The 20,310-nt window shown below is 35.3% G+C and overlaps 1 protein-coding gene across 4 annotated transcripts in view; it reads right to left on the bottom strand.

The window, feature by feature from the left end:
• The window catches only part of Sanbr (SANT and BTB domain regulator of CSR), a 53,016-nt gene that overhangs the window by 22,188 nt on the left and 10,518 nt on the right, over positions 1 to 20,310 (bottom strand). For all 4 annotated transcript variants that reach the window (XM_076938007.1, XM_076938006.1, XM_076938005.1 and 1 more), the window contains 8 exons: positions 20,073 to 20,166; positions 17,545 to 17,783; positions 14,310 to 14,368; positions 10,957 to 11,117; positions 7,421 to 7,507; positions 7,211 to 7,321; positions 2,535 to 2,658; positions 331 to 483 (listed from right to left, as the gene is read on the bottom strand). In XM_076938007.1, the coding sequence (XP_076794122.1) occupies positions 331 to 483; positions 2,535 to 2,658; positions 7,211 to 7,321; positions 7,421 to 7,507; positions 10,957 to 11,117; positions 14,310 to 14,368; positions 17,545 to 17,783; positions 20,073 to 20,166 (1,028 nt within the window). The remainder of the gene's footprint in view (positions 1 to 330; positions 484 to 2,534; positions 2,659 to 7,210; positions 7,322 to 7,420; positions 7,508 to 10,956; positions 11,118 to 14,309; positions 14,369 to 17,544; positions 17,784 to 20,072; positions 20,167 to 20,310) is intronic.

The following is a 20,310-nucleotide window of genomic DNA, read 5'->3' as shown; positions in this document are numbered from 1 at the left end:
AGCAGGAAGTGGTGAAAAGAGATTTCTGTTTCCCTTTGTAGTTTCCCATGTGGATGTAGTTACACTTAAAAGGAAAAAGATTTTACATAAAAATGTTAGGGGCTGCTGAACTACAAAAGAATATTAAAACTTACCTTTAGTTCCTCTGCAGAAATAACTAGGTTCACAGGCTTATTAATAACAATAAAACCATGAAGGTGTGAGGAGATGCTAGGAGGGGCTGGAGGGAGACAGTGATATGTGGGTGTGACCAACATACATTGTACAGACGTATGAGATTTTTGAAGAGTCGAAGATTCAAACAAACAAACAAACAAACAAACAACTCACCTTTGTGAACTGAGTGGGATCAAATCGAAGAACCTTCTGGTTACAGCAGGGATAAATTCCAGTGCCCACAGAGTTTAGTGAATTTACTGTGCTAGAGTAAACTACCACTTCTGAGTGATACTGACAATGTGAGAATTCAATACAGAGGAAAGTCTGTGTAAAAGAAAGATATAAAAATTAACAATCATCCCCACAATGAAATACATCTAAAAAGACTTTTCTGAAGAGTGTGTACTGCATATTTCATTCTATGAATTATACTTCATTCTAACGTCTATGAGGCTCCAAGTAATGACAGTAGTTGCCAGGGAACTACTGAGGTGGGAACACTGAGTGGTGGTACATGCGCATGAGGCTCTTTCTGAGGTGATGGGAAAATGCTTAAACTGGATGGTGTGCAGTCAGTGGTACCAACTGTAGGAATTCACTAAAATTAATGAATTATATAATAATGAATCTTATGGCATGCACTTACACCCCAAAGAAGTTTCCAAAGAACAAAACCAAGGCTGCTTTACTAAAAACCCAGATGAGTAAAATTGATCTTAGTATAAATACCTAATTAGAACTGACCAATAATTTTAAGAATTCTGGTGAAATATAAAATAATTTCACCTCACTTGGTTATTCCTTGACTTTTGTGATGGTAAATACTTAGAATCAGTATTAATGAGAACTGTGGCCTAACTTCCAGTCATTAAAGTCAGTAACTTGTCATGTATGGTTATGAGATAGGTTTTAAATATACATGTAAGTTCATAAAAACCTTAAAGGCAAAACCAAAATTAACAATTAATTTAACAACAAAGACAAATATCAAAACATTTAACAAGACATGGAACAACTACAATGCTCATACACAGACAGCTAAGGAATGCAAAGGGAGCCAGCACATTCACAGAGTGGTAATTGAGGTTATTATCCTGCAGTTCTAATTGGAGGCAATCACTCAAGAGATCTAAGAGCCCATATTTATGTGAAAACCTGTATGGAAATATTTATAGCAATTGTCTTCACAATAGCTCCAAACTAGAATCACTACAAATGTCTGTCAGCTAGTGAACTGTTAAACATACTGTGTAACACTGAATACAACAGAAGACTACTTAACCAATAAAAGGAAACAAATAGATTCATACAACATGTTTAAATTTCAAATTCATTCTATTGAATGAAAGACTCTCTACTCAAGTAGTTAATACTGTATGATTCTATCTATATGACTTTCTGGAAAGGGAGAAACTATAGACAGACAGGTTTAACAGTGACTGTCAGCCTTGAAGAAGGAGCTGGTTTACAAAGAGAGCACAGGGAACCAATACTGGAATGTTCTATGCCCTGATGGTAGTAACAACACTGCATGTATCAGCCTCACAGAATGGATTAATAGTTCTTTCTATAGGATGTACTTCAATAAATCCAGTGTTGAAACATTTGGAACACAATGAGTAGGATTGACATACAGTGTCGCATTCCAAACTCTGATGGTTTTGATAAACCGTTCTTCCTTCTCTCTGCTAAAAATCAAGGGAGTAAAAAATCTAAACGGAGGGTGTTCATATAATATTTATGTAGAAAACTTTGGATTTATGTAGGATTAATTAGGAATTACTGTGAATCTGTAAAAAGTTATAAGTTCTTTCAAGAATAACATACTTGTGCTTTTGCTAAAACTTCAAATTATTAAAACCATGAACAAGGCTGGGAATACAGCTCAGTGGTACAGCCTGGGGTCCAACTTTAGAGCCCATGCTAGTATGGGGGTGAGGGAGACAACAAAATATTTTAGGAAATGCAATTGTCACTAAGCAGCTGGGTGTGGTGATACACACCTATAACAGCAACACTAGGGAGGCTGACACAGAGGGCCATAAGCTCAAAGGCCAGCACAGGCTTCACAGACACCTTGTCTTGACATCAAAACAGAAGCTCCAAAGGTGATCCTGAATTTCTAAGGGAATTTATGGCCCAACTGAGAAACAGTTTGGCTGGAAATAAGAGCTACACACACACACACACACACACACACACACACACACACACCTTGAAAAAATGGACTGGATAACAAAGACTCTGTAGCCTTCCTGAAAATACTTGTTTCAGCAATAAACATAAGAAAGAAGAAAGGGAAAATGGCAAAAGAACTAAAGGCAGATACAAGCAATGCAATACCACTCTGGCCACTAATTTCTTTAAAACCTCACCTGGTAACACCTTGAACAAGTGAGCCAGTTGATTGTGCCCCACAAACGCCAATAAACATCTCTCCAAGATTTTAATTCTTCAAAAAGACTATTCAAATATTCATGTACATCCCAGGTCTTATCTCTGAAGAGAAAGCCTCAATTATTACAAGTAAGAAATACAATCTGCTTTTAACCAAATGTTTTGGCATTTGTGGCTCATTTCCAAGAATACTCTCCAAGTGGTATGTACGGTATGGACTACACTGAAAAACAGATTCAATTTCATTTGAACATTAACTTTGTGGACAAGAGAAGCAAGTATGAAGAGGTTGAATACATTCTTATTTTGTTGAACTAAAATATTATTAATTAAATGTTTGAACTGGCCAGTAGTTAAGAATCATGAGATGTTTGTTAAACAGGACCTTTACTTCATTTCACTTTACTTTAAAAAAAATTGTTTATTGTATACGAATGTGAGTTTGCATGTGCATGTGCCACATGTGTGTTTGTGTGTACACATGCATGTGCACGCATACACACACGCATATACGCAGAAGCACATATATAGGCCACAGGACAATCTGTGGGAATCAGTTTGTTCTTTCACCATTGTAGAGAGATTCTCTTGTACAATGTATGGAAGCATCATCTGTCAATAAAATGCTGTTGTTCTATTAGCTTAGGCAGGAAACAGGAGGTTCTGGTACAAAGACAGCATTTCTGGATAGAGTCAGGTATGAGAGATTTGCCCCTAACTGAGGAAGATGGTAGCATAAAACTGAGGAGAGGTACTCATAAAATAGAACAAATGGGAAATCAAGTATGAGCTAGTGGAAACAAGTCAAAGCTTTTGGCCTAGGCAATTATTTATAATACTTCACTCTTAAGAGTCATTATTTTGTGAATGTGGGTACATGTGGAAAAGGCCACAGTTATACACCATGGGGGCTCAAGGGGTTAAATTCAGGTAACTAGGCTTAGTGCCTGTGCACCTTTGCCTGACAAGTCATTTCATGAACTCTCAGACCTTTACTTTAGCCGTACATGTTGCAAGATGTGCTGTTATTAGTGCTTCTAAATACTTCAATTATGTGATAGCTTATTACATTTTTTAAAACAGTGTTTTCTAGTTCTTGAGCAATATAGTATTACTAAATACTGTATTTCTTCAATACTGTAGGTCCTCATTGTATACATTTTAACAGTGAACAAAGATATAAATCATATTTGCCATAGTCATATATAATTGCAGTGTTTATTTATCTAAGTCAGGTTATCTCTCTATAGCTATGTTGTATGTATGTATGTATGCATGCATGCATGCATGTATGTATGTATGTATGCATGCATGCATGTATGTATGCATGTATGCATGCATGCATGCATGTCAGGTTCTTACTAGATAGCCCAGGCTGGCCTGAAACTTGCTACATAGCTCAGTGGGCCCTCAAAAAATGAGATCCTAATGCCTGAGCCTCTGGAATGCTGGAATCACAAGGGTTGGCTACCACATCCAGCTTCTTCCTAAGATTCCATTTGAAGCTTTAAAATCTTTTGTTATTTTTGTATATATGTCAGTAAATAATAATAATGTGTAAATATGTTATTATTTACACAGTGTTCTTGAGCAATATAGTATTACTAAATACTGTATTTCTTCAATACTGTAGGTAATTGCTACACAGGCACATCTGTTTTAATTTTTAAAAGTTAAGACAGGACTGCATTCTATAGCCCACATTTGCCTTGAACCAGCAGTAACCCTCCTATATCACCCTTCCAACAGTGGGATTATAGCCACTGAGACACCATGCCTGGCTTTAAAGACAATTTGTTTATTTGAAACATATTTTTTCCTTTACTTTTTATTTTATGCATGAGTATTTTATCTGCATGTATGTCGGTGCACCAGGTTTGTGCAGAGCCCAAAGAGGTCAGAAGAGATCAAATGTTATAGAACTGGAGTTAACAGAGGCTTGTGAGCTGCCATGTGGGTGCTAGAAATTGAACCTGGGTCCTCTGGAAGAGCAGTCAGTGCTCTTAACTGACTAAAAGACAGTTTCTAAAACGTTTGTATCAACCATTGTCTTGTAGAATAAGTAGAACACCAAAAACAGATGTTGAAGTTACTGCCAATTTACTTTTTCCACTTATTACTAATAATAGTTATTGCCGTCAGAATTGAAGTAATTTTCAAAAGGCAAATAAAAGTCTCAAGATAGACAGACACACACATATGATTCCAGGTTCATGCATGCATATATATGTGTGTGTGTATGTATATGTGTATGTATGTGTATATATATATGCACATATATATATGTATGATTCCATGTGCCTATAAGTAGTGAAAATTCTGAAATTACTTATTGAGAGAAATATGAAACATTTTAAAGTTGACTATGGTATTAATACTAACATCAAATTAAGGGCTATCTTGTATTTGTTTTTTAAATATTTTTTAAGTTTATCTTTTAGAAAATGATTTATTTTCACTTTTATGTGCATTGGTGTTTGGCCTGGATCTCTGTCTGTGTGAGGGTGTCATATCCCCTAGAACATGAGTTCCAGACAGTTGGGAGCCGCCATGTGAGTACTGAGGACTGAGCCCCAATACTTCAAATATTAATGTTTCAAATATAATGCTTGAAGATTCTTTTCCGTTAAAAAAAAAGTTGTATATGTGTCATAGCTGACAATGACCTGAACTGATCCTTCTGCCTTCATTTCTCAAGTTCTTGGATTACACATGTAAGCCACACTTGCTAAGGTTATATGTGTTCGTGTCTATGTATATGTACTGGATGTATGTATTCATGTGGTTAGGTGTGTGCATACATGTGGATTATGAATTCTGAAAGCTATTTTGTATGTGTGGCATATGGATATTGTACATGTGAGAGCACTTGGCTATATGCATGTGGATGGAGGCCAGAGGACAACACCAGGTTCTTTCCCTATCACTTTTTATCTAATTGTCTGAGAAAGGGAGTACCAGAACCTGGAGCTCACTGGCTCACCGGCAAGCTTCAGGGATCCTTCACATCCCAGCCTTTGTGTTACAAGCATATGCTGCCACAGTCAGCTTTATGTGGGTGCTGAGAATCCAAACTCAGATCTTCATGCTTCTATGCAATGTATGCACTGAGCCATCTTTTCAGTCCACTTATACATTTTTAATACAGAAAAAGAATCATGTAGAAGCAATAGTTATATTTTAGTAAAAATGTTCTTTAAATGGTGTTTGTTTTTTTTTTTTTTTTTTTTTTTTTTTTACAAAAAATATATCCCAGGCTGGTCCTGAACACTATGTAGCCAAGTATGACTTTGATTTTCTGTGATCATCTTGCTTCTGCATCCAGAGTATTGAGATGACATCCTCAGGGCTCAGCCACTCTGCAAGTCCTGGACAGCATGTTGGGAGCTGGGCAGAGATGCTTAAATCCCAATGATTCCAGAAAGAAGTTTGTAGAGAAAAGATGACATTGCAAGCCATGCAGACAAAGCTGATTGTAGCTGGCTGCTGAGAAGGCCTAGAGTATCATCCCCAGTCTGGTCTACAAACTATCTAGACAGAAGTAGTAGGCCTGGCTCTCCCGACTGCCTGAGACTCAGCTATGTTGGGTTACAGAAGAACATGGCTGCCCTGCCTGTGAACATTAAGAGTCAGACTCTGCCATGGAAGTTGGGGGAGGGGTCTGGAGCAAATGTTGAGCCTTGAAGTTCACGAAGAGGTGCTTTCAAGGGCTGGTGTTACAGCTCAACAGTTAAGAGTGTGTACTGTTCTTGGAGAGAAGCCAAGTTTGATCCCTAGTACTCCTGTTATGCCAGCTCCAGAGGATTTCATGCCTTTGGTCTTTGAGGGCATCCACACTCATGCACATGAGTAGTTTAAAAAAAGAACTAATTTGTTACATTTTGTATAGCTATATGACTGTATTTTAGCTTGTTCAGTCATTTGGATTTCTTGGGAAAAGGGCAGCTAGTTCATATATTTAATATAGTAATAAATGATCTTGTTAAACACTTTCATTGACTCAATAAAACCTCTTTGTAAAAATTCCTAATGATAGGATGTTGTCAAAGAAGCTGTGCATCTTCTAAGTTTCTGTTCTTCTGAGATATTTTACCAACTCAGAATATAAACATGATATGACTTATATACTGATAAAGTATAACAAACAGATGAAGGATAGAGTATAAACTCCAACCTTAATGTTTCTTTCATCAAGAATAAACTGAAAATAAACTTAGTTCTCTTATAAAGCTCAATAGAATACTTATGTAGATAATAAAAATGTTAGTGACAAATCACTTTAATGGTACTGACTAGAATAAGACTAATATATAATAATTTGTAACATTTTGAAGTTTTAGAACATTATGAAACTCCCCTACTAAATACAATGTAGCTTTTACAATAACTTTGTTTTGAAAGCAGCAGTTTTCTAAGTCAAAGTTAGACTTATGTTCGGGTGCTACCCTACTGCTTATAGAAGCAGTTATACAGGCTGTGCATGATGGAGCCTGTATAGAATGCTGACACTTGGAGGTAGGAAGACATTAAGTTCAAAGTTAGTCTAGACTGCATAGAAAACAACACTTGGTCTCTATAAACAAGAAAACTATGTTTTTTTTTATAAGTACTCTTGAAATTCACACACAAAAACTGTATTTACTCTCTACCGCACCTTATGTGGATGTAGATAATATTTCCATGTCGATCCACATTGATTTTTCCAGGGATGCAAGAAATTCTTCTTTCTGTTTCTCTGGTTAAAAGTTTCCTACACAAAAGGCATCTATAACAAAAATAAAATGCTAAAAAACACTCATGAAAAGAGTTTAATGTCGCAAGCAATATAGCTATATTATATAGCATACCAAGAAGAACATGTTACCGATAGAGCGTTGCTGCATTGTTTCGAGAATCTGGATTGAAGTATTCAGTATCAAACAGTCTTTCAATCTTCTTACAAAACAGTTTACTGTTAAAAACAAATGACCGATAAATTAAATGTTTATATTTAGTATCTTAAAGTTAGTGGTCGCCCTCCCTTCCTCCCTTCCTCTCTTCCTTTCTTCCTTCCTTCTGTGTGCGTGTGTGTGCATGAACTTTGTTTTCTCATCAGTAACATAGGGCTAGTGAGGCCAGCAGGTGACCAAGAAAATAAAAGCAAAAGAAGGACTGACTCCCAAAAGTTATTCTCTGACTTTCATGGGTATACAGTGCCAGTGCCCCTACCTACTCTAACTGTACATCAAACAAAAATCAAATAGAAATAATAAAATATGGCTGATAATTATAAGCATGTAAGGTTTATGAGGATTAAAAATACAGCCAGGTACAATATGAAGAAATAAATGGTAACTACTTATTAAGCATACTATAACTGAGCCTGACGTCCCACATGTGTCCTTCCCACCATCACTTTCTTTAGGGTAACTTCCAATCATCACTTTCCTTAGGATAACTTCTGTTGGTCTTAGAGGCCACACAGGAATTTTGAATTCCATTCCCATTTTATTTTATTTTCCTGAGTACATGTCCAATTTATTTCAGCATCCTTTGAATGACTTAATGTATAGCAATCACTTATTAATTCATTTAACAATATTTAGACAGTATATAAAATGTACATAATTTATATATTATGTAATTGTCTTTTGGAGAAATTGGGAAAAGCAAGGAAGAAACCTTACTCATTTGACTAGTGACTATATTAACACACTAAGATTATTTTCATATTAAAATTGGTTTTCTATATCAGAAATATTTAAATAATATGTAGAATCAATCTCATTCACAGGAACAACACAGGTTATAAACAATTTAGAAGCAAATGTAACAGTAAATTTGCCATTCATATTTTCAAGTATGTTCTTAGGTAATTTCATTACATATCATTCCCTTAAGGGCTGAATTCTTGGATAATCCTCTTCATTATCAATTTCTTTTTAATGGACCATCCTGATTAGCACATTAAAAAAAAATCTAGTACCACCTTTAAAAAACTCCTCTCTTGAGCCCATTTACCTTATCAAACTGCTGCTCTTTTTAAGCAAATGTTATTCAGAGAAAACATCTGGATACCTTCTACACCCAGGGAGCCCATCTCCTCCTCTGTGCATGGCTGTGCTCCATACTGTTGTCAGTCACTTTCCCCTTTCAGAACTCACTTTGGTCTTACCTTCCTTTCTGGTCTACTGGCTTTCTTAAGTGCCCCTGATTGCTACGTCTCTGTCAAACCTTTAACTAATGGGTAACCTTTGTTAATACTCTCTTGGTAACAGAATAGCATTTATAATAGCAATGAGAAGTTAAACACCTAGGGATAAGTATGTAGAAAGTTATATTGTGCTCGCTAACCACTAGGTTTGATATTATTAAGATTCTAAACCATGGTTGGAGAGATGGTGCACACTGCTTACGCAGAGGATCCCAGTTCAGACGCCAGTATCCTCTCTGGGTGGATCATAAACTCCTGTAACTTGAGGCAGGAGATCTGATGCCATCTTTTGGTCTCTGTAGGCATTGGCACACAGCAAGTATGTGTGTGCGTGACACACACACTTTTTCAAAAAGATTCTAAAATCGATCCAAACTTGATCGACAGGTTTAGTATTAATTTCCAGTTCCAAGTGGTTTGCATGCATATGAGAAATAGAAAATGAGCAAGCCAATTACAAAATCTGTAGGGCAGTGCAGGGAGCCCAGAATGACTAGGCGGTAACCTTGAGGGTAAAGCTTCAGAGTTTAGGTTACTAAATACCAAAATTATCGTGACACCTGCCTTAATTTAGACTGGATGCTACTGAGTTGGAGAGTGTCTTAGCAGTTAAGAGTGCAAACTATTCTTACAAAGGACCTGAGTTTGGTTTTAGCATGCATGCTGGGCAGTTTATGACAGCTGTGTCGCCAGCTCCCCGGGGATCCAATGCCCCTAATTTCTGCAGGCACTTGCACTCATGTATACCCTCCAGGCAGAGGAAGATACACAATTAAAAATAATAAAAAGTAAATCTTTTAGAGTCAGTGCTATTAACTGAAGAATGAGTAAGTTAACATTCTGCTATGAATGAAACGGACACAGAAACAGATCTCATCCAGTCCCCTGACTAGGGGTGATGACACTGCAGTTTGCTCAATGATGGTCTTTTAAATATATGATGCTCCATTAACTAGAAATGTATTTGAAAACAAGCCTTCACTTCACATTTCATCCTATACAAAAAAAAAAAATTAACTCAGAGCAAAGAACAGAAACAGCAGATATCTGCCTTTCCTTTGGTAAGCAAAGATCTTTTTGAACATAAAAAAGCACTAACTAGTCTTCTTCTGGAAATCTCACCCAGGCTCACTCTTCCAAACCTCACCTATTTTTAAATCTCTATGTTAACAACGCTGACCTCACTTAAACTCTAGATGAACAAACATATCTGACTGGTCACCTGCCATTCCACCCAGATATTCAAGAAGTACACTAATTCTGTAGGACCTAAAAACCCGCCTCTTGGTTTACCTCACTGTATCTTCCTCTTCTTCCTCCTGCTCCTCCTCTTGTTCCTCCTCCTCTTCTTCCCCCCCCCCCCAGGTCTTTCCTTTCTGCATTCAACTCAGGTTGCAAACTTAGTAGTTATCCTGTGTTACTTCTTTCCTTGCATTATCCCTTCACAAATCTGTCAAATATGTTACATTATGTAAGTGAACTCAGTGGCCACTTCACCACATCTACCCTAATCCAAACCCATCGGTTTCCACCAAGCTACTACCTTCGCCTCTTGACACATCTCCTTGCTTCTTCTATCTATACCTCATGTTTTCCACACAGCAACAGAAATCTCTTAAAAGCAGATCTTAAAGCAAAACAAAAACAAAACAAAACAAAACAAAACAAAACAAAAAAAAACCCAAACAACTCTGCTTCTGTCCAAACCGATAATCTCCTTGCTCCGATCTCAATGGCCCCTGCAAGACATGGCGATTGCTGGTCTCTTATCATACTACTTTACCCCCTTAACATGAAGCCTTAATCTTAACACGGTTCACTGCCACCATATGTTCATATGTTCATTGTACAAAAGAGCTTCCAAAATGGTTCAACAGATAAAGGTAACTGCCACCAACACTGAATAGCTGAATCCTGAATTTGACCCCAGGAAACCACATTGTGGAAGGAGAAAACTGGTAAGTGGTCCCTTGACCTCCAAGTGCGCACACACACATACACCACTCCACATCACACACATACACACTAAAATCAAATGTAATAAAAAATTTTAATCATTAAGATTTACCATAAGCTTTTGGCTTTTTATTTAAAAGTAAAATAGAAATATACTGTTTATAGATTTTAAAATAAAAATTTCACTAAAATTAAGTAGAAATATATTTAATAAAATATAATAAGTTTAAAATTAAAGTTTAAAGCATTACCTCCTAAACTTATCTTTTTTGTCTTTTAAGTCATCAATTTCATTGTGTGTGAACAGATCAGCAATGCGTGTAAGAAGGTTTGCATTGATACAGTTCATGTTGCATGGAGCAGCTACTATGGCATTCATATTTTTATGGCAATACTGAATACATTGTTCAACCTGAAAAACACAGAATAAAAAATTATTTTGAAAATAGTAACACAAATGATATTGTCAGAGTAATACCTTTCAAACATAAAATCCATGAAAAGTATATATGGGTTACATATATACATAGCCAGTAACTGGGTTTTGCCAATTTTGTTGATATATACTGTTAAGTAGGTAAAATTTAAAAACACACATAGCTAAATTATTTAGAAGCAAAAACATACCCAAGAGGAGTAGACAGCAGGCAGTGGTCAAACTCAGGGCTGAAGTCAACCAAATAGAAATAAAGAGAACGATACAAAGAATCAACAAAACCAAAAGCTGGTTCTTGAGAAAATCAACAAGATAGATATCCCCTAGCCAAACTAACTAAGGGGCCCAAAGATAGTATCCAAATTAACAAAATCAGAAATGAAAGGGGAGGCATAGCAACAGAAACTGAGGAAATCAAAAAAATCATCAGCTTCTACTACAAAAACCTATACTCAACAAAACTGGAAAATCTAGATGAAATGGATGATTTTCTAGACAGATATCATATACCAAAGTTAAATGAAGATCAGGTAGACTATCTAAACAGGCCTATATTGCCTTAAGGAAATAGAACAGGTCATTAAAAACCTCCCAACAGAAAAAAAAAAAAAAAAAAAAAAAGCCCAGGACCAGATGGCTTTAGTGCAGAATTCTACCAGACCTTCAAAGAAGACCTAATACCAATATTCCTCAAACTATTCCATAAAATAGGAACAGAAGAAACACTACCTAATTCATTCTATGAAGTCACAGTTACTCTAATTCTTTTTACTTAAAACAATAATGTATTTTGAATGACTATAGCAGGTATAAATCTTAATCTGCACACTACAATGCATATTCAAATGACTTATTTTTATTTATTTTTATTTTATGTACATTGGTATTTTGCCTGTGTATCTGTAAGGAGTGTCTGATCTTGCAATTATATAGTTGTGAGTTTTGTGATTTGAACCCAGGTCCCTGGAAGAGCAGTCAGTGCTCATAACCACTGGACTGTCTCTCCAGCCCCTTAAACGACTTCTTATAGTTAAACTTAGTTATTAAGTCTCATTCTTCTAGGTAAGAGAGTTAAAATGCCAGCCATTTAAGTATTTTCTCAGTCAGCTTTATCTGATCTCTCACCAGAGGTGGATTTATTATTTAATATAAGAGTAAAAAGGGTGGTCTCTTTACAATACTGTGCTTATGGTATAAAAATAATCTTTAGGGCATAGGCTTCCAACCTCAAAGTTTAAGAACTCTAAATTTTTTTCCCTGTACTCCTTGCTTGAAGTCAATGTAACCAGCTCCCTGAGGAGTACAAAGAATACAGTACCCAGGAAACTCCAAACAAACCAATAAGCTCATCTGAGAACACAGCAAAGTAGTATTTAGCTCTATACAGTTTTATGAGGAACAAATCCCAAACATTTATTTAAATGATAACTATAAAATATCAACCATGAAAACATAAAATAATTTGAATTCTAAAGATTTTTTAAAAAGATTTTTTGGTTTTGGTTTTGTGATATCAAGTTTGACTATGCATCCTATGCTGGCTCAGATATTTATTAAATAAATAAATAATAATTATTTATTTCAATATATTCCAATTAATTCTTTGTTAGTGATAGAACAAAAATATTGGAATAAAATGTATTGCTTAGTGTCAAATTAAATATAGTTAATAGTATAGCTTGAAATAGATGTGTATATATTATAGTTTTATATTTGATCAGCATTTTTAAAAAGATTTATTTATTTTATGCATGAGTATATCACCATTGCTCTCTTCAGACACACCAGAAGAGGGCACCAGAACCCATTACAGATGTTGTGAACCACCACGTGGTTGCTGGGAATTGAATTCAGGACCTCTGGAAGAGCAGTCAGTGCTCTTAACCACTGAGCCATCTCTCCAACCCTTATCAGCATTCTTTTTTTTTTCTTTTTTCTTTTATTGGATATTTTATTTATTTACAATACAGATGTCATCCCCTTTCTCCATTTCCCCTCCCTAAAAACCCCTATCTCATCCCCTTCCTCCTTTATGCTTTTATACCATTTTGATTACATGCATGTATTAAGGTCAGTTCTAGGTTGAGGGTCTAGCAATACCATAGATACAAATAGTCGAGGAACAAGCAAGACAATAAACACAAATAGTCAAAGAAAAAGCAAGGCATTAAACCTCATTATGTGAACACTCCCGTGATCATTGTTTCTAAGGGCTTATCAGGATGACCAAAGTATCTGAGCCTACTTCCCTGTCCTAGCCCAAGGTCATTTTCATGTCTGAAGCCTACCTCCTTGTTCTAGCCTAAAATTTAGATTCTTGTCTGAAATTACTTCTTTGTTCTAGCCTAAGATTTAGATTCCTACCTGAAATTACTTCTTTGTTCTAGCCTAATGTCAGATTTTTGCTAAGCAGCCCCAAAGGCTCTCTGCCTCTCCCCCTTTTTTATTTTATTAACAAGACTGAGCCTGTCTTAGGTCATTCTGACAAGAATGCCTTCCTTACCTGTCATGGAATATGCATTATCAAAAGCAATGCACTTATGTCTTAGGTTGTTAAGGCTCCCATATCAGCACTCTTAAACAATAGATATGAGCTATGATGTAAACACAAAGCTACACTGTTTAGCAGCTGGATATTTGTTTTTTGTTTATTGAACTATAAATGAAAAACACAAAATAAGACATGCCTAAAAAGCTGGGCAGTGGTAGCACATGGCTTTAATCCCAGCACTTAGGAGACAGAGACAAGCAGATCTCTGAGGTGGAGGCCAGCCTAGTCTACAGAGTGAGTTCCAAGACAGCCAGGGCTACACACACACACAAAAAAAATCCTGTCTCAAAAAAACAAAAGACAAACAAACAACAACAACAAGCCTAAAAATTATTTAAATAGTAAAACAATATATTCTAATTAATTCTCTTTTGTTAGTGATAGAACAAAAATCTTGGAATAAAATTTATTGTTTCGTGTCAAATTATATAATGGTTGCTCCAATTATAAACATAACATACAAAATGATACCAAGTAGTCTTAACCCCTTCTCACCAAAACAAAATATTGTTATAAATTATACTCTTGTAATAACAACTATTTTGCTTTCTATACATTCAAAGGGGAAAAAACATTGGGTTAATAAAAGGGCTTAGATGTTTAAAATGAATACTTACTAATGAATCCATCTTCAAGAACTCTGAAGAAATAAGTATTGAAATGACATTTCCTGGTTCTAATAAAAAGAAAGAGCATGAGTTTCCATTTGATATTTAACTCAGTCTTCTCTTTTCATCTTAAAAGAGTATGTTTCTTTAATAAAAATTGATATTCCTTCCTTATATCAGTTAACTTTAAGATTTAATGTTAAATCTCAAACTTGGCAACCTGTTCTTAAATTAGATTCATTTTAAGTACAAAGACTCTAGCTGAAGATAATGACATGCAAAAGTCACGGTGAGAAAAGTTAAACAATGATCAGAGAGAGCGTTAATTAAGTAAGGTATTTTAAAAAGGCATTTAGTGCTGGCAAATAAATATTTAAATTTAAAAGACTCTGAAATGTAATAAAAAAATCTACTGACAAAAAGCTGAAGTCATACGTTACTGCCACATTAAGTGGGTCTCCAGGCACACAGATAGTGGAAGAAGGTAAATCTATCATCTCTATGAAATATATTTAAGAAAAAACCCCAGCGATTTTCCATCATTCTGGTACTGATAATCATTCTAAACCCTTTGTAGCAGAACAATGGGTGAGTAATTCTAACATTTCCCAAGTAACAGTTCTAGCTAAAGGTTCTCAAACTGGTGGGAAAGGTTCTTGGGAAATTGTTGAGGATACACCATCCAATTAAGTAAGTATCCTTGTACCTTTCTTGATTAAGATAAAGACTGCTTCTGGAAAAAAAATATATTTATAGCAGTGACTATTTCTTTGACTTTTATTATATATACATGAATATGCTACAGTAAACAAATTTCAATGTGTGTGTATGTGTGTATATGTGTGTATAATCCTACTTTTTTCACAACAGGCTACTATTCACCACAAAAGAGGTATGTATACACACATATATGAATATATATGTATATATATGTATATACACACATATTCATGACTATATAATCTGAAATCTGGTCTTTGGCTTGAATTTTTTAAAAAATACTCTAAAAATGTTTTAAAACATTTATTTTTTGTATGTGAGTGTTTTGCATATATGTATGTCTGCACTGTGTACATGCAGTACCTAAGGAGTACAGAGAAGGACAGAAGATCTCCTAAAACTGGAGTTACAGATGGTTGTGAGCCACCATACTAGGAATCCAAACTATATTCCCTGAAAGAGCAGACAATGCTCTTAATCACAGAGCCATCTCTCCAGCCTGGCTGAAAAATTGACTTAATCTTAGAATTAGAATTTTTATTTAAAATATTTTTATTTAGAAATCTTTCCCATTAGTTATGTCACTATAATATCATAAAAATTTATAAATCTTTTCAAAACTGTAAACATATTAATAGGGGCTTTGTTATTTGCTTGCAGTGCTAAGAACTGAACCCAAGTCCTCATGAATGCTAGGTGAGTACTCTACCACTGAGCCATACTCCCAACCTCTAATATGTGTATGAAAATAAGATTGTATTATTTCTTATATAAATCTATGCTCATTGAAAGGTTACTTATTAGTTATTCTTTTTTCAATTAATATCTTAACATGTAAAATAATGGGTTTAATTATGACATTTTCATATATACATGCCCCTAACAGTTATCTTATTATCATTAAGAACACTGTTTCTCAGAGGCAGGCGGATTTCTGAGTTCAAGGCCAGCCTGGTCTACAGAGTGAGTTCCAGGCAGCCAGGACTACACAGAGAAACCCTGTCTCAAAAAAAACAAAACAAAAAAAAAAAAAAAAAAGAACACTGTTTCTCAAATTTTTAGTATCTCAGGACTTCTTTACAATCTTAAAAACTGAGACTCCTAAATACCTTGTTTACATGGTCATATGTATCAGTGTCTACCACATTAGAAATTATGTAAAAAGAGAAATTTTTAGAAGTCAGTTTTAAAATAGAATAATCCATTAATTGTAAACATATTTTGTGAAAAATATCTTCAAAATGAAAAAGACACACTGAGTGGCACTGACTGGTTTTTCTGTGAATCTTTTCAATGTCTAACTCATCTGACTACAGAGTTCTCATATCTGTTTCATTTTTTCTTTCTGAGACAGACTCTCACTCTGTAGCCCAGGCTGGTCTTGAACTCGTGGCAATACTCTTGTCTCAAAATCTTGTGTGCTGGAATTATAAGCATGAACCACCATGTCTGGCTTCTTATCAGCTTCCTCTCCATTCAATTTGTGTGTAGACTGCTTTTGGTTGTTAAGCTACAGTGTGACAAACAGTATTTTCTTGATGGTTGAATGTAACAGAATCTGAATCCTATCAATAAACTTTTACTTTGCTCAATGGCTCATCTCTCTCTGTGAAGCAGTCATTAATCCATTGCAGAATTTCTTTTTTAGACACTGCACAATTCTCATTTGGAAAAGGCTATCTCACTGAGTTAAGCATGTTCTAAATATTCAGACACTTCTTTGTGAAGAGGTATTTAAAAGTTAGTGTGTTAATAAGACCAACAGTATTTCAACAGAAAAGACCCTGTGTGTGGAGAAGCTGTCAGTAATACTGGAGCAGGTAAATTTTCCAAAACTCTAATTCTCACGTGAGAACTTGGCTTTTTATCACTAATAACATATACTATCAACTATTTTCCTTTACATGACTAGCTTATTTATACAGAGAAATTGTCAAGCATCTGTCTGAATAATCATAATTTATGAAAGTTCTTTTTTTCAAGTAAACAGGTTTTTCTACTTTTAAGTGTCAGCTGGTTTAGCTCATAACTTAACTGTACAAATGATTTCCCTCAAGACAGCCATGTACTGGTGCGCATCAGAAGTCCTGAGCCACTACCAGAGTCCAAAAGGATGGATATCCAATGGCTGAGATATAATAAAGTCATTTTTACTGGTTCATCAAGAACAAGTGAACCTACATTTTTTTTCTCTTTCCTTTTTTAACTATGAGTTTTAAAAGTTAGTATGGAAAAGATGAGGATACAGTTTGTGGTGCTGCTTTGATCTGGGCTACAAAGCTCAACAATCTTACACACCACTGCCTTTTCATATTCCGAACAAACTTTGTGTAAGTTTTGTTAACCTTGTAGGCCTTTTAAAGAGTCTCTAGGATCCTTTCTAGGACATATAAGGCATCAGTTTCTGTAATATGAGCATAAATACTAATATTCAAATAAACTCCTACATTTCAGTTTGGACCTGAAACAGCTACCAGAGAGACAAATTTCACCACAAAATAAGCAACAGATTATTATTTTTTACCTAAAGCAGGAATCTCACAATCTTTACTCTCCTTAGTGTTCCTTTTAACATATTTTATCAACCAGTTGAAAATGTGAACATCGCAATGAACTGAAATGTCCACCTCTTCCCAGCGCTGGGCATCCATAGATAAATATTCAGCAAAGTACTTCATTTCTGATATCAAAAGATCTCGTGGGCAAATAAAATCTTCTTTCAAGCTTTTTGCTTCATCACATACATGGATCACCATGTTTGGCCTTCATAAGAAAATGTTACACAGAAATGAGACTGTTAGAACATGAGAAGATGCAAGAGCACTGACGTTTAGTGGAGGTTAGACAACAAAGGGTTCTGAAGACTTGGACCATAAAAGTCTATTTTATAGGATTTGACATTCAGGATTTCTCATTTCTTGTCTATCTGACTGTACCTCAGATTGTGGTTAATTTTAGCAAGCTATCCACTTAATAAAGAAATTAAAAAATATTGTTACTAAAGGACTAATTGTTTAGACAGCTTAAATTTTATTGTTCAATTTTTAATTTCCATAGAGTAGATAAATAATAGACTTTGATTATTGAGTAATGACTAACATCTTTACAGTGTTGAAAAAGAAAAAAAATATCTAAAATGATTCAAATTTACTCAAATTAAAAACCAGTATCACTTAGCTACTTTTAGCATCAACAAAGTTTGGGTCCAGGCATTCATAAAATATATATTAATGAATACAGATTTAGTAAGTTTAGATAATGCATCTGAAAGTTTGCTTCAAAAAGTGATAAATTTTTTCTAGGTATGGCAGCTCATATGCATAATCCTAGGCATGGGAACCTGAGGGGATAGATTGGCATGAGCTGGAAGCCAGTCTGTATTAAACAGTGAGTACCAGGCATCCTGGGCTATAGAGTGAGATCCTGTGTCAAAAATGGCAAAAGTCAATTAAAAGAGAAAAACAGTAGGGGGAGGGATATAGCTCAGTTGGAAAAGTACATGGAGCTCAACTCCCAGGGCCCACCTTAAAAAGCACAATGCGATGACACACTTTGTAACTCTAGAGCTGGGGAGATCAGACCTGGCCACATCCAGCCTAGACAACCTGGAAAGTTCCAGGACAGAGAGAAAGAGAGAGAGAGAACCTGTCTCAAAAAAGAAAAAGAAAAAAAAAAAGGCAACTTAGGAATGACATCCAAGGTTGTCTGTCTTCTGGCTTTCACATATGTATTGTTACACACATAAATAAAATATATAAAAACAAACAAAAACAAAAACAAAAACCCCGATGCACTGTCTTCATGTCATTACAAAAAGGAAATAAATAGGAAGAAATAAGTACTACAAATGTGAATTACTTTGTGCTTAATTCAATTTTACAAATTCCAAATATAAAATCAGTGTTTTATATACAATTGGGATATGAGAAAAAAATACTATCATCAAAATCAGGCCAAGATGGCTCAGTGGAAAGGGTGCTTGTTGCCAAGCCTGATAGCACATCTCACAAGGGCACATCTCACAAGGGCACACCAAGGCTAGCCTGGGAACCTGGTTGGACTCTGACTCATAATGAATTTTAAAGGACTGCAAATACTGCTGAGTGGCTGAGTGCTTCCCTGGCATGCACAGTACCTAGGCTCAAGCCTCCAAACCAGGAAGAAAGGGAGTTGGGAGTGGGGGTGGGAGGAGGAAAGGTAGCTAGGTAGATGAATTTTGTCATATGTGAAGTTTATATTAATAGAGCTGTTATTATAAATCTACCAAAACTAGAGGTACAAGAAGGATATTTTAGAGATGAGAAAAAATGTTTTATATATTCATTAGCTGATAGTTATAGGGTGTACTGTTTGTCAATACAAGTAATCATTTACTGTGCATGTAACTTGTCCTATAAGAAATACACAGAACAATTCAAAATATCAAAAGCTGAAGCATACTGAAATACATTCTGATTTTTAAATAGTTATATAGCAATTATATTAAAATAGTTCTAAAATAAACATCTAATCTCATTAATAAACTTTAAGAACTAATTAAAAGATTTTTCTTGGGCTGGAGAGATGGCTCAGTGGTTAAGAGCACTGACTGCTCTTCCAAAGGTTCTGAGTTCAATTCCCAGCAAGTGCATGGTGGCTCACAACCATTTGTAATGGAATCTGATGCCCTCTTCTGGTGTGTCTGAAGACATGGACAGAACAGTGTACTTACATACATAAAATAAATAAATCTTAAAAAAAAAAATTTTTTTCTTTGGGCATTGAAATTTACTTTCCAATGTTCTGTGTTACTAGATGTTATTTCTAATTTTTAAAAATATGGCAATTAATTTTCAATGAAAAAACCCCCAAAATGTATAAATAACACAAGCAAGTAATGTTAGGTATTATTTCTGTTGTTCACGCACAGATGATTCTGACTCCGGTGTTTGAGCAACTGTGCAATGTAAAGCCCTGAAGTATGATAACTGATGTACGTGAGCAGTGACCATGTACGTTTACAGTCAGAGGTAATATCAGTTAAATCTCATTAACAAACAACTAGCCTCCTACCCTTCAGATTCTCCAGCCTCTTCTCCAGCATTACGGGCAGTACAGTTTTCACTTTCTGAAGAGCAATTCCTTGTGGTAGCTATACTATGTCTTCCTTAAATACAGAAACAGACACATACGAAAAAAGGGGGATGGGTTAGCATTTCTAGCTGAGAATGGGTTTTATTTACAAAATGGTAACATAGTAAATGCAGTTCCCAAGGCAGTTAAGATGGTATTTGTCAGGTGGCACTTCTTG

The sequence above is a fragment of the Arvicanthis niloticus genome, chromosome 7, assembly GCF_011762505.2.
Source record: "Arvicanthis niloticus isolate mArvNil1 chromosome 7, mArvNil1.pat.X, whole genome shotgun sequence".
NCBI classification, from domain to species: Eukaryota; Metazoa; Chordata; class Mammalia; order Rodentia; family Muridae; genus Arvicanthis; species Arvicanthis niloticus.
Note: the sequence above shows the minus strand (reverse complement) of the source record. Positions and strands in the feature narration are given on the sequence as shown.